This window comes from Trichoplusia ni, chromosome 20 (genome assembly GCF_003590095.1).
Source record: "Trichoplusia ni isolate ovarian cell line Hi5 chromosome 20, tn1, whole genome shotgun sequence".
Lineage (NCBI taxonomy): Eukaryota > Metazoa > Arthropoda > Insecta > Lepidoptera > Noctuidae > Trichoplusia > Trichoplusia ni.
This window is the reverse complement of record NC_039497.1, coordinates 4781486-4798396: the sequence shown is the minus strand read 5'-3', so window position 1 is coordinate 4798396 and position 16911 is coordinate 4781486. Positions and strand designations below refer to the sequence as shown.

The window sequence follows — 16911 nt, the reverse complement described above, 5'->3', positions numbered from 1 at the left end:
ATTATGATCAGGAATAGGTCAGGAGTCTAAGAAGCCGCGAGCTTCAATATTAGGTATGTCATATCTCCAAGTGATCTGGAGAGAAATGATCAAGTCAGGCCGACACACAGAGACAGACAGAGACAGCACTAACTCGGACTAGACAGGCAGGACCGGAACGACCACAGCTTAGTTGTAGATGTACATATCACTAGCTAGCAGCTCCGCGCTACGCTCGGACCCTATGATCGGGATAACATCCAAGTAAAAAGGAAAGGCCTAAGCTTAACGTAGTCTCCTCCATCGTCTTTTCGTATCGCCTGCCAATCTTATACCTACCTTAGCTAGCTTGCCGTCGCCGTTACTTATTATACGACACGTATGTGTGCTTCTCTATCACAAGAGGAACCGACCCATCCATACTACATAATATTATAAATGTAAAGTACATTTAGGTCGGTTAATTTCTTTGAAAATTTAAAGACGATTGTTGTGCACTTAACAGTATATCAACTAGAAACTCTATAAGAAAACATTAAAGTGTTCTGTCAGGACTATCTGTTTAATAGATGTCTCTTTATAGTAGCAAAACCTTACCAGGTATACCTGGTGTTTGATTATTATATAGAAATAACTATGAAATATTCGCGTTACAACTTTTGGAAAGTGGCCATTTCACGAGGTTTACTTTGTCAACATATTTCCTTTATTTCTGTCATAGCAATTAAAGGTAGGGCAAAAGTAATTAATTACTTTCAGGAGCCAATTAATTTCACTTACCTATAAAAAACTGAATTTCTATAAATTTGAACGAATCGTGGTGAGATGACAAGACGCCTACTTAACCTTAAAGTCTTTAATATTTAAATAACTTTAATCCGTGACTGCATTCATCAATGAATCTTAAGACAATTTTCATTAGTAGACGCAACAAAATTTTATAAAAAATATTGTATGCGAGTTCCCCATTGTTCTTTCTGTTAGTGTCGTGTAATGATTGCACATGCTTACAATTTAGCTATGTAATATATTATGACGATTGACAGGAATGTCGGTCATTGGCAAATTGAGTTTAACAGATTTATTTAATCGGAAAGTAATAAAAATTACATGCAATGTTGCAAGATAAACCGATTTAAATTCGAAATCGATTTCAATGTTCTTGGCTGAGAAGATAGCACTAGGCCTGTCGGGTCAGCTCTTAAATACATAACAAACTGCTCGCGCCATCCACAACCAATCCGTTGTTGCCGTAACTAATATGGGTTTATATAATGTTTTGTTTTGTGATCACACTTACTACTCTCATAAAATACTGAAAAACTAATTACAAGTATATTGCGTATGGTTTTAATTAATGTCCCCAGTACACCGATTAAAGTTCGCCAGTTCTGCAGCCGAATGCAAGCGGCCTACACTATATTCACATAACGTTTACAATAGAATTGCATAGTATATTGAGTATTGTAATGTTAGAGATACTCGCTGGTGCACCATGTTGTTAGTGTTGTTACCGATAATGCTGTGTTAGTGTCGACGATCACTCAGTTTACGTACTTTTTCTAACGCTTCTTGGTCAATTTTACGACCTCTCAAGCTACTCTTCAAACATTTGAGGCGGGTAATTACTGTGTTTACTTCGGATTTAATTTCCGACTATTTGTAGGTAACAGCGTTGTTCCTAAGGACGTTCAAGAGAACTTCATCAGTCTGCGCGATCGCGACTTCGTGGGCGAGGACAAGCGGCTGCGCGCGGCGCTGAGCCGGCGCCTGGTGCTGATACAGAGCGGGGACAACAGCTCCGAGCTGCTGCGGCCCGACTCCATCGGGGACAGGTTCGAGCGCTACAGCAACGTCGAGACGGACCTACAGCTGGACCCAGATTATCTTGAGCTTATTCATACCAGGAAAATACCTAATAATCTAAGGTGAAGTTATTATATTATGCATTCCTTTTAAAGTAAATTGTATCACTTGTAATTTGAGTTAAATTTTATTGGACATCAGATTCAACGTGAGTATGGATTATGCGGAGCTGTTTAACTTCAGGCTAGACCCTGACGGCGCGTTTCTAGCCTCGTATGGCGGCGACACGACAAACCTGACCGACGTCCTCGCTGACTTAAGTAGGTTAAGCAACCTGACAGGCGCTGGGCTTATCGACTCCTACAACTTCAGCGGCCTCGGAGACCATCTGCCTGGCGCGCTCGCCGGCAACGGTTCCCACAACCTCACTGCTGGGCGCCGAGCTGAACCTAGCTACTGGACGCATTCAGAAATAGACTCGAATCTACATGTATTAGAAATTATGAAGCAAAATATTTACATGATTCAGGAACGACTGAGGGATCTCGAACCCATCATTAAAAAAAACGAGGAAGACGTTAGATTCCGAATAGCGTACGTCTTCAACACGATTGACGAGTGGTTGAAAGATATAAGAACCATTTACTATGCAATGTCCAGGGTCCGCTATTACAAGTGGCGCGTGAAGAAGCACCTTCTGTACTACGAGCACGTCCTGAGAAAGAACATAGACATCACGTACAGCGTGGAGCTCGTCATCCACATGCACGTCAACTTCATGGCCAGGATGAACGAGATCGTTCCGGCCGAGCAGCGCAAGGCCCTCAAGGAGATGAACAAACAGAAGGACGCCATGGCAAAACTCAATCAGAGCACCATAGACATGATTAAGAGGAACCAATCCGGTCAGAAACCTGGGCGACGGACACTCACCAGACTGCCGCAGTCATAGTGTTTCTCGCAGGATACTTATCTACTGTAGATTGAAATGTTGAAAAACTAGGACACTTTTTATCGATTTGTCCTCATAATTTTGCGTTATGTAAAATAAACTATCTACCGCGCTAAAAAGCCATTTTAATTTTTTGTTCAAAATTTATATTTTACAAACGGCAATACATTTTTGTACATAATATGACATATTATATATGTTATGGACCAAGTGATAAATTGAGCAGTATACATAGTGTCCGGTCATTTTGAAAAATGCCCAATATGAGAGTGCAATTTGATAAAAATTATTCAAATAATCAAATTGACCGGGCACTATACCTACTGCACATCACCTTGTAAGCAAAGAAATACAAACATATTTAATTACTATTGTTTTATGGGTAGCAATAAAACGAGTGACTGTAAATTACAATTTCAAGTGTCAAAATAAATATTAAGTGAGCGATTTACTGTAAATGACGAGAAATCAACAGAACAGTATGGAAATCGAAATACGAGTCTTTTTTTTTCGTAAGAGATCGCAGTTTTAACCTAACCTAACCTAGTATTAAAATATTATAGGTTTTAGATTACATTTTAATATTAGGTTATTTTACTTAAATAATCAGACTCATTATTTGGAATAATTACGAAGGACTTCTACCTTAAAAATCCACTAGTTATGAAGAAATTTAAATACAAAAGTATTTAAAACTTGAGGAAAGTCATATTAAAAATATAGCATAAATACAATTAAATTTAAAACAAAACTTTCACTACATGTCTTTGTTTTATAGAAATGACTTATTTTTATAAAACATAAAATAAACTACAGTTTAATATCAGACTTGAATTTTAATTATATTACATATTTTTTATGTTATTACATTGAAAATACCTACAGGTATTGTTGTCTTCAAATTAATAAATCTTAAAATTATTTAATTGTTACATATATGTTTTATTTCAAACGTTTTTAGGGTTCCGTACCTCAAAAGGAAAAAACGGAACCCTTATAGGATCACTTTGTTGTCCGTCTGTCCGTCCGTCTGTCCGTCCGTCCGTCCGTCCGTCTGTCAAGACCCTTTTTCTCGGGAACGCGTGGAGGTATGAAGCTGAAATTTATATCAATTACTCAGGTCTACTGTCCCTTGAAGCTGTGAAAAAAACAAACTTCTAAGGCAACGCAATCAAAAGATACAGCCGTTTATGCCGCAAATTTTCGACACTTGCAAGGGAATCAAAACCTACAGGGTGCTTCCCGTGAACTCAGAATCTTGAAATTTGGTACGAAGCAACGTCTTATACCATAGATAAAGGAAAAATTACAAAAACCATAAATTTTTAGTTACATCACATAATAATTTTTTTTTTAATAATTTTAAACTTACTACCTATTTCCTCATAAACGCGTAGAGGTATTAAATTGAAATTCATACCAAATACTCAGGTCTATAATACCTTTAAGCTGTAACAAAATCAAACTTCTATGTCAACGCAATCAAAAGAAACAGCAATTTAAGCTGCATATTTTGAAACTCGCAAGGTTTCGCAAGGGAATCAAAACCTAAAGGGTACTTCCAGTCGACCTAGAATCTTGAAATTTGGCACGAAGCAACGTTTTATAGCACACATAAAGGAAAAATTCCGAAAACCTTAAATTTTTAGTTACATCACATAATAAATTTTTTTTTAATAATTTTAAACTTACTACCTATTTCCTCATAAACGCGTAGAGGTATTAAATTGAAATTCATACCAAATACTCAGGTCTATAATACCTTTAAGCTGTAACAAAATCAAACTTCTATGTCAACGCAATCAAAAGAAACAGCAATTTAAGCTGCATATTTTGAAACGCGCGAGTACTCGCAAGGGAATCAAAACCTAAAGGGTACTTCCAGTCGACCTAGAATCTTGAAATTTGGCATGAAGCAACGTTTTACAATCGAGTCATATATATTTATATGACTCGATTGTCGTAATGAACGAACTTTGTAAACCTTGCAGGTTTGTACGGAACCCTCGGTGCGCGAGTCCGACTCGCACTTGGCCGGTTTTTTAAACCACTGTACCTTTTTCTTGCGGTGTGTCCAGTTGGTGAGAATATAAAAGTGATTTAATTTAACTTACACTATCTGGACACGCTAGAAAACGTGGCGTGTCCAGATGACGAAAGAATTAATTATATTAATTTTGAGTTTCACCAACTGATCACACGTGTGTCCAGCGTCGCGTGTCCAGTTGACGAATAACCCGATGGAGCTAGACACTGTTCATATGCTCGGGCAATCTAAATGATGCCCACATTAATCACCTGGTCCATAACATATACCTACATTCATATTAGACACTTACGGCTACTACCCAGAGACACATGATACAAACTGTAAATCTGTACTGTGTAAAGTCAATACCGTTTAATGTAAATAAGTTAATGTCTAGTGTAAAAACATGTTTAATCTCCGAGGCACACATTGTTCAGGAACACCAGCTGTCCGCCGGCCGCCCCGGCTGCAGAGTGCAGTGCACTACACTGTTACTTGCTTATTCGTAGTCCTTGCTGACGTCCACCTTGGACTCTGACTGCTCATTCTCCCACTCCTCTTCGACTCTTAAAAGTGTGTCTAGTACTTGTCTCTTGACGGAAGATTGATATTTGCGAGGTAAGCGCTTCGTACTTTGGCAGACGCTAGCGAAGAAAAGATCGAGCGAGTCATGGTCGGGGCCGGGCTGGTTGCCGAGCTGGTTGCCGGGCTGGTTGCCGAGCTGGTTGCCGAGCTGGTTGCCCGGGTCCCACACCTCGTGCTCCCGCTCATCGTCCGAGGCCGCTTCTGTCTCGTCTATCTTAATGTTCTCCTTAATCTGCCTTTGATTCCTGAAAACATACGTATAAAGTCAAACGAAAGTAAAACATTGTCCCAACATGTATACGTTGTACACTACCTAATGTGCGTGTATGTATGTTTGGATATTTTGTTAAGAACATATCATTAGAGCAGTTTCAGTGCCGTCATGTTAACTTCATTATAGTGCAGGCGGGATATGGGTGACCACGTTCATTAGGAGTGCGTTTTCTTGATGCATCAAGATACGTAAGGCATGTTACCTCCTGATGGTCATGTAGGGCAGCACGAAGGCCATGCGGCTCTGGAAGCGCCACTTCTTGCAGGGCAGCCCTGACTTGGTGGTGGCGCCGGTGTTGCTGCGCTTCAAGGCTTGCCGCATCGAGTCGCGCAGGATCTTCCACTCGCGCTTCAACACCTCGCCTTGGGAACAACACGAGCACAAAATCTTGAAATCCGGATATAACCGCTCAGAAACAAATATTATTTTATTATTAGTTGTTAGAACTTTTCCTATTGTCTGCATGCGACGGTAATACAACGGCCAGAAGACGGCGTGGTCTCACTAATAAGGTTCCGCCTTTATGCTGTAGATACATCAGCATAACCTCACAAATGCAATAATATTTCTGTATTTTGTGCGTCAGTGCACCTCAAACTTGCCCGGTTTTCCTCAGTCATTCAATTGAGGTCTCAAGTCTAAAACTACGAATTATTAAAGTTTAACCCTAAGATTAATTCATTTTAACGATATTTCATTCTACTATAAATAATATTTTTTTAAATTTAATTTGAAAATCCTAGTTCCACCAAATGCTATCCAATGTTTCTTTTTATATTTTTGTGTCGGAGTAGTATCTATCTACATCCAATTTGTTTACTTTTATTACTTGATTTGTACTTCATAAAAGGCTATATTTAAAACTACTGAACGAAACGTGATGAAATTGTTATTTCGCGACAAATAAATAATAATAAAAATATATTATATATATCACTACATATTATAAAACAGAAGCGCTTTCCTGTCCCTATTTCCCCTTCACTACTTAAATCTTTGAAACTACTTGACAGATTTTGATACGGTTTTTTTTAATAGATAAAGTGATTCATGAGGAGGGTTTTTAAGTATAATCTGTGCATAATTTCGGACAGGAATATAGTGAATTTTAGAGATTTTAATGTATTTACTATTTTTTACGCTTTCATTGCAAACGCTGACTTATCCGCAAGATACTTCAAAATAATGTTCTACAATATTGTACGCCATAAAAAGATCTACAAAAAAGTCCGTGAAGGCATAGCTCTATTTTTTAAGGTTCGCTCACAATAACCACTTTTTTGTTGTAATTTTATTTAATGCTTTCATTGCAAACGCTGGGTTAACCATAAAAACTACTTCAAAATAATGTTCTACAATATTGTTCACCATAAAAAGATCTACAAAAAAGTCTCCGACAGCATATGTCTAACTTTTAAGGTTGACTCACCATAACCATTTTTCGGGCTGATGATTTTATTCCAAAACAAAACTTTTGCGAAGCTGTTTTTGTTGAGATGGTACTAAAATACGACAACTACGACAAATATTCAGTTTTCGCTATCAAACGTTTATTCCAAAGTTTTTTTTATTACGATGCAGCGATGGTATGAATTCTTATAAAAATAAAGAACGTCAAAGAAATCAGTAGGTACTGCTCCCGAGCGAAGCCGGGGTGGGTCGCTAGTGCTACAACTACGAGGAGACTGCGTGTCGATATATTTATTCAAGAAGAAATAAAGAAAATTAAATCAGATATAAATAGCAGGAGTAACGTACAGTAACTGGGTGTGTATATTGTACTCGGCGAAATTGGTTAAATAAAGTTAAATTAGATAAAGCTTAACAAAAAGCTTTTAAATCGTAGACATGAATACAAATAATTTTATTTCATTTAATCAAATTACTACCGAGATTGATTGATTTTAAATATTTCAGAAGATAAATACTATCTACAATCACACCCAAGTATTAGAAAAAGAGATATAATATTAGTAAGATGGCGCCTCGAGCCCGCTCAAGGCACGGGCTCCGCTCATATCATACTTTTTTTAGATTACTAAAATTAAAAAAAAGAGACGCGTGACGAAATTTTTTTCTTTAACTCCTATATAGAAGTTTCAATTCCATAATTGGTTTAATTACTTTCAAAGATTTAATGTTTTATTTACCTATAGCAATACTTGCTACGCTACTACTACCGTGCCTTTGATACCAAAACAGGCTTGTAACACCAACGTACGGCTGAAGATGTATGACATACGTACACGATATGACAGCATCGTGTGTGTGTACGTACTGTTGGCGCCGAGGCGGTCGGAGATCTCGAGCCAGCAGCGGTCGCGCACGTCGATGTCGCGGTGGTGCTCGTGCTGCGTGTCGTACAGCACCGGGTACTTCTTCACCTCGTCGATCAGCCGCTCGCGGTAGTTCCGGGAGTTCATCGCGCGACTATTATTCACTGGCCCGAGCGATAAAGCAGCCGCGGCCACTCGAAGCGACGCCGAAGCTATACTGCGAGAGAGAAAGCGATAGGCACGCGAGTGTAGGCGACGTTGCCGCTCTGCTGCGGTTAGGCGGCGACATCGCTGATCGCGCTCGGTGTGCGCCGGCCGCGGCCCGCCTCCTACACCTCACGTCACACTGCTCGCTATGGGCGCCCACTTAACTGCGTAAATACTAAGTTTTATTATTTACCGGACTACTAAGAGTACGAGATTTACGAGAGGACGATTCTCAAAGTGATTGCTTTTTTAGAGATGGGCCGATAATTATGTTGCGATTATCAACTGTTATAGGCTACACACTATTTAATAATTATGTTAAATTTGTCAGAACTATGGACACCAGCTAAATGTATAAATAAATAGTAAAATCAAATTTTGACTGTCCTGTTGGTTTAGTCGTTAGGTCATCATAGGTCGTCGGATCGATTCCCACCCAGGACAAATGTTTGTGTTTATCAGTTATCTAGTACTCATAATACAAGCTAACATGCTTTGCTTTGTTTGAAACTAGATGGTCTTGTTTGAAAGTTGTGTAATATTAATATTATTTCCTTTATTTAAATATATACATACTGATTACATTCAAATAATAGTGTCCAACTGGCAAAGGAGACAGGGTACAAGCTGCCGGTTAAGAGAAACTTTTAAAGAAATTAATATTCTAATTCTGCCGTCGGATTATATTATGCAGAATATAAAGTTCGTTCGGAAAAACTTGCATAATTTTAGTATAAATATTGATTTCCATATTTTAAAAACGAAAATTTTAAATAAACTTGTAGTTCCAAGATTTACCAGTTGACCATTTAGCTAGTTTAAGAAGACCGTTAAATAGTATTCTGATTAATAAAGCTTCCTGTTAAATGTGTATTATCTGTGTAGCTGAGCAGTGAGCAGCTGTCATGTGCTTGGCAGTGGATGGGACCAGATTGCCCAGAATCGTTTCGGAACGCGTTTCAAATAATAGTTGAAGAATATTTTCACGTTCCGTTTGATACCATCTCTTATATACGCCTCACCAATCAATCCATATCCATCACATTCAACTGTAGGTAACTCATTAGACTGTGTAATCGAGACGTCTTGTCGGAGACATTGAGTGAATCATAACAAAACGTATTACTTGTCTTCAGTCGTGACGTTTCGCGAAAATATTGTTTATGATAATATATACTCTTTGATATGTGTTCTTTCTTTAAACCTGAGATAGGCCAATTGCGATGACAGCCATAGATATATGAAAATTTAAAAACCCCCGACCCCGACCCAAATTGAAAACATGAAGAGAACTAGTCAACACAAATTCAATGAGCCCAAACTCGATGAGTTTACTAAAAGGTAGACCAGGGTTACGTCTCCTACCTTCGAGCCCTAACAGCAGACCAGCTCAGTGGTTCCAGAAGACATTAGTATTTCAAATATCAGATCCCATTTATAAAATCGGATCACCCGTTTGGCAGCTACGATGCCACAGACAGACACATACACACCCACACATACACGTCAAACTTATAACACCCCTTCGTTTTTGCGTCGCGGGTTAAAAAGGAGAAGATTAAGTCTTTTAGTGGTTTACTATGTTTAAGTTACACACATTATGGCTAAAATCGTAAGTATTTCATAAAAACTCTCATTGGTCGTGTTTTTTTGTTCGGTCTTCTGTTAGATGATACAGCCTATATCATAACTGCCGAATCTCCTTGCACTTGGTAACATTTGATTGTTACAATAAAACTGTGGAAAGTGGATGCAGCGAAGGGTGTAAAGATGGGTAGGTAAGTGTTATTTCAGTAGGTATGTAGGCAGGTTATTTTTATTCTGTTTTCTTCTTAAAGTGTGGATTGTAAGACTTTCTGCATTTAAATAAAATAATTACTCATTTACTTTCAGCGGTTTGCGATTTTTGAAATGGCAAAATATTTGCAAGAAACTGCAAGCAAATGCAAATATGCAGTCGACGTGTAGAATGTGACAACATTATACTCCGTAAGCGGCCCAATGTTTTGTTTTCTATAACCCGAAAAACAATAATAAATGACTATATCATAGCCTGTATCGAGGATTTTTTACCGATTTTTTACTGTGGTATGGAACTATGGACCCCTTCATGCGCGGGTCCAACCTGAACTTGGTTGGTTATTATTACACAATAAGACATTATAAATTATATTATATATTTTTGCAGATAATTTTAATTATTAAGAGTCTTATTGCCTACAATTATGCAGCAAAGAATAACCAAGGCTGGGCCACTATCAAATCTTTTTCCAAGAAATCAGACTGCTCCTGCTGCATCTGTTGAGTCACTAGCTACCTCTACAATACAACCTGATAAACCCCAAGACTTTGGGGTAAGTTAACGGTGCAGGAATTCAAGTACAGTAAAAAGAAAACTATCACTTATTACCAGATAGAGGTGTGAGTTAAACCTACAGAAATACACAATACTTATTATTATTTGAATATTTGTCTAATATATTTTCGGTCAATAACCAAGAGTTGCCCAATTCTCGGGTGACATTATCATTGAAAATTCGCGATCCGCCAAACTAGACAAAGAGGCTGAGTGCAAACAAACAGCTTCACAGAGAATAAACTTTAAAAGTTGTATTTTTTATCTTATTTTTTAGAATTTTGATCTTTTAGATATTTGTGAAAAAACAAATATCTTTTGCTCGCATCAAGCTCTTGCCATTTAAGATTTAATACTAATAAAAATATATTTAGTACTTTATAGTGGTGTATATTTTGTAGCTTGCTTTACTTTAGAACTTCTCTTAAATGTTAAAAGTTAAAACTGCTAATATGGAAGAAAAAAAAACAGCATATAGTTGTTCCGCCATAACCATCTGAATCATTTTCACGGAACGTGGTATATCCGGAGATTCTGAATTTGGGACGTGATGTTAACCACGTTTCAGAAATAGCAAAACTGAACAAAGATTTAAGTTATGATTTATATATGTCCTGTTTTGTTCCACATTTTCCATCGTATCTTCGCTCCTACTAGTCGCAATGTGATGGTAGGTATATAGCCTAAAACCTTCCTCGATGAATGGTCTATTGTCAATTTGAACAAGTAGTTCCTGAGATTAGCGCATTCAAACAAACAAACAAACAAACTCTTCCACTTTATATATTATTAAGTATAGGTAGATAATTATGCAACGCGAAAGTTAAAATATATATATATGTATGGGGGAACCGAGTCGCCATTACGATAACGAGCTAGAGGGGCATGAGGTTTTGGGCGAAGGAATGTAGTAAAACAGCTTATTTTGATGATTTTATTAATCTATCCAATAAATATTTTTTTTATATTACTTTTATGTGGGTTTTCGTTTCCAAAAAGATTACAAAAAATAATATTTTGTCCATATTTTAGTTACCCTCATGTTCCTTAACGATTAAAGAAAATTTTCTTGTAAAATGCTCTAATGCCTCAAAACCGAAGAAAAATACTCTTTCGTGAAACAGGGATTCAGGAATAAAAAAAACAAAGCCATCAACAAAAATCTGTCATTTTTCGAGTATTTTGTTCAGTTTATGGTTCACTTCAATCGAACTGAAGTCAAAATGACGTCCAATTTTTCCATTCCTCTTTTTATATTCATAGTTCTGTTACACTTTATAAATAGTACCTTATTGTCAAGGTACAGAAATCCGAATGAATATTTATCACCTTCGGATACTCAATTTGTTCAGCAATTGCCTGATGACATGTTTGAAAACCTGGTTATGGAGAGACCAGACCTGAAGAGAGTTCTGACGTCTGCCCGAAGGGCCAAGGTGCGGCACCCGGTGTTGGAGCCAGAGGAGAGCCAGCCCAACTTCCGCGAGCTGTACCCCGATGAGGACGAGGAAGAGGAAGATGAGGCGCCCGCTTTCATACCCGCGCCCACGTCCAGCGCTGACTCCACCCGCCCGCCGGACTACACGGACGACATGGACGATGCGGACGATGCGGACGACGAGGACCACAACCCTGGACAGGAAGAGGGGCTCGACACTGAGCATACCGAACACAACTCTACGAGACTCTTACCTTTTATAGTGAATCCGGCGCAAAACAAGTCGCGCCGTTTTTTTACTGATTGGTTCGATACCTCAGGAGGCAAGAACAGCGCCCCGTGGAGGGCGTCTTGTTATTTATGTAATAAGTATGACCAGAATATACCTTTAGCACCTGTTTGTCATAGAATGTTCAATTCAGACGATTGGCGGTATAGAACCATGGCGAGGTTTTATCGGGCTAATTGCTACTATCACAAAACTCTTCAAGAATTTGAAATCAGTAAGTTTGAATGGCGTGGCTACAAGTACTCGGGCGACAAAGGTCTGAAGAGATGGTATTATGGTCTGTATACTGGTGGATGCTTCAAGAGGTTTCTGGATATCGGTGAGGTGTACACGGCGCGCGGGTGTCGCGCGCACTGGCCTGACTGGCAGAAGAACTTACTGAGCCACCGCTTCCGGCGGCTGGAGGTGCTGCTGTTCAAGAGGCCCGAGGGCTGCATCAGCAGCCACGCAGCCAGCCTCGTGCCCTTCTCTCGCGGCATCTCGCTGTTCTCTCGTTTTCACGTTTGTACCTGTAAAAGAAGGTGGTGTAACTCTGCGCCCCCTAACAATACTCCTACTCGTACATTAGCCGTGTTTATAGTATCTATTTTTATATGTTTTTTTTTGTAGTAAGTTTTACTTTTATATGTTTCAAGTGAAACCTTTTTACGTTTTGTAACGATGTTTGATACAAAGTTTTAATTTATAGAATCGTTTATTTATTAGGTTTTTTAATATTATTATATTATTTTTTATATTTTTCTTTATAGGCAATTTACTATATTTTCATTTTTATATATTTACTTTGCTATACAAATAAAAGCTAAAATGTTGTATTTTAATTCAAGTGTTTCGCATTGCATTTTAATATCAAGAGACTAGCTAGCTCGAAATTGGATGTCTGTTATAGCAGCCGTTCGGGCGTGTAGAGGTACCAAACGTACAAACGTGATGATGTCGTGGCGCCTGTTTTCCAAGAGATAGGAAACACTTTGAGGTACATGAATCATGCCCACTTATGTATGGTCCGTTAACTATGTGAGTCTGTTCATCGGTTGTACTCATAACACAAGATTTGCTTAGTTGAAGACTAAATAGTTTTGTGTTAAAATTGGAATATTAATATATCTTTTCATATTCATACGGGATAACTTCATGGGAAGAGACCCGGCCCAGCATGGGAAATATGATGGGATGGAATCACATGATCCATCGTTTACGCTACTGTCCGGGTGTCCAACATTTCAAAGCGGTTTTCGTGATTTTTTATTACTTAGCCCCAAAATGCGGGGTTTTATAAGTTTGACGTGTCTGTCTGCCTGTCTATGTCATAATAGCTCCCGAGCGGATTGAGCTACTTCACTTTAGTTTGTTTTGTATTAAAAGTTAATAGGGATGACGACAATTTTTTTTTCAGTGTCAGTCTTGTAACTTATTGAATTATAAAGGAAACGTAATTTTTTTTGACCCGCAAACACAAACAGCCGCGACGTCACCATCTATATATATATATATATATATATATAGATGGTGACGTCACGGCTAATTTACATTCAGTATAACTTAATCAATTTGTGTTTGCGGGTCAAAAAAAATTACGTTTCCTTTATAATTCAATAAATATATATATATATATTATATATATATATATATATATATATTATAATATATATATATGTAAATTAGCCGTGACGTCACCATCTATATATATATATATATATATATATATATAGATGGTGACGTCACGGCTAATTTACATTCACTATATAATATATATATATATTTTCATTTATATATAAAATAAATAATAATAAATAAATGCGGACAACATCACATACATTGTTCTGAACCCAAAGTAAGTTGCTGAAGCACTTGTGTTATGGAATTCAGATACAACGAAGGTACCACAAACACCCAGACCCGGGACAATGTAGAAATGTGAATTTTTACATTGACCCGACCGGGGATCGAACCCGGGACCTCAGAACTAACGACACCTTGAAACCGGTGCGTATGCCACTCGACCACGGAGTTCGTATATATACAGAAGAACAGCATTTCATTTATATATAAATGAAATGCTGTTCGTTAGTCTCACTAAAACTCGAGAACGGCTGAACCGATTTGGCTTTTTTTAGTCTTGAAATATTCGTAGAAGTCCAGGGAAGGCTTAAACGGTGAGAAAATACGAAAAAAAAATCGGAAAAGACGAAAAAAATAACAAATTTAATTTATTAAGGTAAAGGCACCATGTTCCGATGTACATATTAAGAAGAAAGGTGTTATCAAAGCAATTTACAAGTTGATTTTGTCTGCACGTTACATTATTCAATTAATGAGTTGGCTGTTCATGTTTATATGAGCAAATGATGCTTTTGTGTGAGTTTTGGTTTAGGTTGAAATATTGGAAAGTTTATATTTTTTATCGAAAATACTTAACATTTGAGTACGAATTGAGGGGAAAAAAGACTGAATTAAAATTCAAAGACAATAAATAGACTTGATTTTTGAACATTATGTATCTTTCTCCCCACCTCCTTTCCTTTATATTCTAAACACTCGAAATCGGGAACCAAATGCATCTAAATTAGAATTTTTAAATCGAATTAAGGTGCCTCAGGCTCATATTTCATTTTTTTTTATAGTCAATCTGTGTGATTATATTTCAAAATCAAAATAAATAACACTGAAATGATACTACTTTTACGGATTTTATCGCGGTTTAATTTTAGATTTTAGTTGCCGACGTTTCGACACCTTTGTAGGTATCATGGTCAAAATCTAAAATTAAACCGCGATAAAATCCGTAAAAGTAGTTTTATTTCAATGTCTAACATTCGCGTAAACCTAAGAAACCACTATAAATAACACTTCTAATAAAAATAGCCAATTCTAAAGAAAGGTACAATAAATACTTAATTTTTAATGTTCTTTTAAGTTATAATGAAAACACCGCGGAATTAGGTGCCTTTACCTTGCTCTACCTGCTTCCCTGTCAAACGTTTGACATATTTTGATGTCTGTCATGTCATTTAGTTTTAAATGTAAATTAAAAGAAGTTTTTATAGTTTCACATATAATAAAACCCACGTAGTAGCCAGCGGAGCAGTCACTTATTACCATTTTACTTGATCAGGTATCTTCACAATAAAACTATAACCTTGCCTAGAAAGAGGTCAATCTTTCCCAATGTTCCAAAAGAGCTAAAAGACTGAGGATCATAAGATCCCAAGAATCTACCGACGACCGCCAGGAGAGACTTGATGCTGTTCGAGAACATTTCGATTTCTCAGCGTATCTTCGCATGTTCTTCGAGATATCTAGAGACAAGTGCAAACGTTGATGCGCGATTGTCCGCTGATCGTGAACGTCACGCATTGTATCGGAGATGGAGTCGGAGATGTTTACTGATAGAGAATTATGCTTGAGTTCTCAGCGAATTCGCACATCTACTAACAGGTCCTTTAAAATAAGTGATGAACCTCATGCGCAACTAACTAATGACCGAGATTCAAATTGTACCAAACACTCACACAACTAAATATTCATAATCAATTAGAAAGTGGGAAAGAAAGAATTCCTGGAAAACGGCATGAAGAGACAGAAAAAAAAGCGCAACGTACGATAGAATTCTGATTGCCTTCGACATTCTTTGAATACAGTCGAAATCATCTGACTTATCGGATGTGTCTCAAAATATCGCCGTAAGCCATGGCAGCCTTCCTTAGGTTGATAAGGAACGGGGACATTTACTTATACTCCTATGATTGACTGCGCTACATATTCCGTCATGAGATTAGTTTCAAAATTGTACATATTGTGAAGCTGTTAAATGTCAAAAAGAAACAAATGGTATGTGATGCTCTGGTGGTATTAAAAATCCTTCAGAAATATAAAGATCACTGCTAACGGTCACAGTCGAAACATTTCTGGAACAACATCCGGTCTTACAATTTATCGAATTATCATGTCCAGACACAACACTAGAAAGTGACCTAAAGTGACCCGCCGTTGTATGAAGGATTGCAACACTCTACCATGCACGGATACAAAAACGCGTATAGCACATAGCACGGCGGCTTACATCCAGATGTTTATGATATTCTAACCTTTATCACAAGACTTGCTGACACGTCCCCATTTAATAGACGATGTTGTTTGTGTATATACAGTGTGTGTACAACTGAAGGTGAAAATGCGCGATAAAATGCTTCAGGATCCATCCGCTGAAACTTCCTCTAAAGAACTGTGAGATATTGGCCAGCCATACCACCACATCATTCGAATTGAAGGTTGGGTCTCCGATTATTCTACTTCGTAACACAAGCCCACTACGGTTTTGTAACGGCCACGATTAGCCCTAAAAAAATATGAATCACGTGATTGGAGCCAGCATCTTGAATGGCAAGTTTGACAAACATTGTCTGTACATGGCTTTAATTTAGCCATAAACCTAAGCCATGTTTTGGAAACCATCCAGTTTATTTTTATTGGCTTAAGACGGAATAACCAAGACTATTGTCACTTGCGCCAAAGATATTTTTTTTTTAACTGTCATAATTGATGGTAGCAATATGAATAAAGCTCTGTTGCTTAGATGGCAATCAGGATGTTTTTTTCTAGAAATAACGTAATATGTGCATGGTAAAACAACGTTTCCGGGTCAGCTAGTCTATACATACAAAAATGGATTGCTGGTCGTTGGTCTCGCTAAAACTAGAAAACGGCTGAACCGATTTTT

General features: G+C 37.7%; 2 protein-coding genes across 3 annotated transcripts; one reads left to right on the top strand and one right to left on the bottom strand.

Moving 5' to 3' along the window:
- Positions 1–593: 593 nt before the first annotated feature.
- Positions 594–3447, top strand: LOC113503869. The gene is made up of 2 exons (XM_026886003.1): positions 594–1907; positions 1987–3447. Exon 2 carries the CDS (start codon positions 2000–2002, stop codon positions 2735–2737), a length of 738 nt encoding a protein of 245 aa, XP_026741804.1. The 5' UTR covers positions 594–1907; positions 1987–1999; the 3' UTR covers positions 2738–3447.
- A 1667-nt stretch (positions 3448–5114) lies between these two features.
- Positions 5115–12636, bottom strand: LOC113503737 (transcription factor Adf-1-like). 2 transcript variants are annotated; one of them, XM_026885819.1, is made up of 5 exons: positions 12571–12636; positions 11865–12096; positions 7904–8118; positions 5828–5987; positions 5115–5596 (listed from the first exon to the last, which is right to left on the bottom strand). In XM_026885819.1, the coding sequence occupies exons 2-5, from the start codon at positions 11999–12001 to the stop codon at positions 5266–5268; spliced, it is 843 nt and encodes a 280-aa protein (XP_026741620.1). In that variant the 5' UTR covers positions 12002–12096; positions 12571–12636; the 3' UTR covers positions 5115–5265. The 2 variants fall into 2 exon arrangements, with proteins under 2 accessions (XP_026741620.1, XP_026741621.1); XM_026885820.1 differs by lacking the exon at positions 12571–12636 and having other exon boundaries at positions 7904–8113; positions 11865–11914.
- Positions 12637–16911: the final 4275 nt, after the last annotated feature.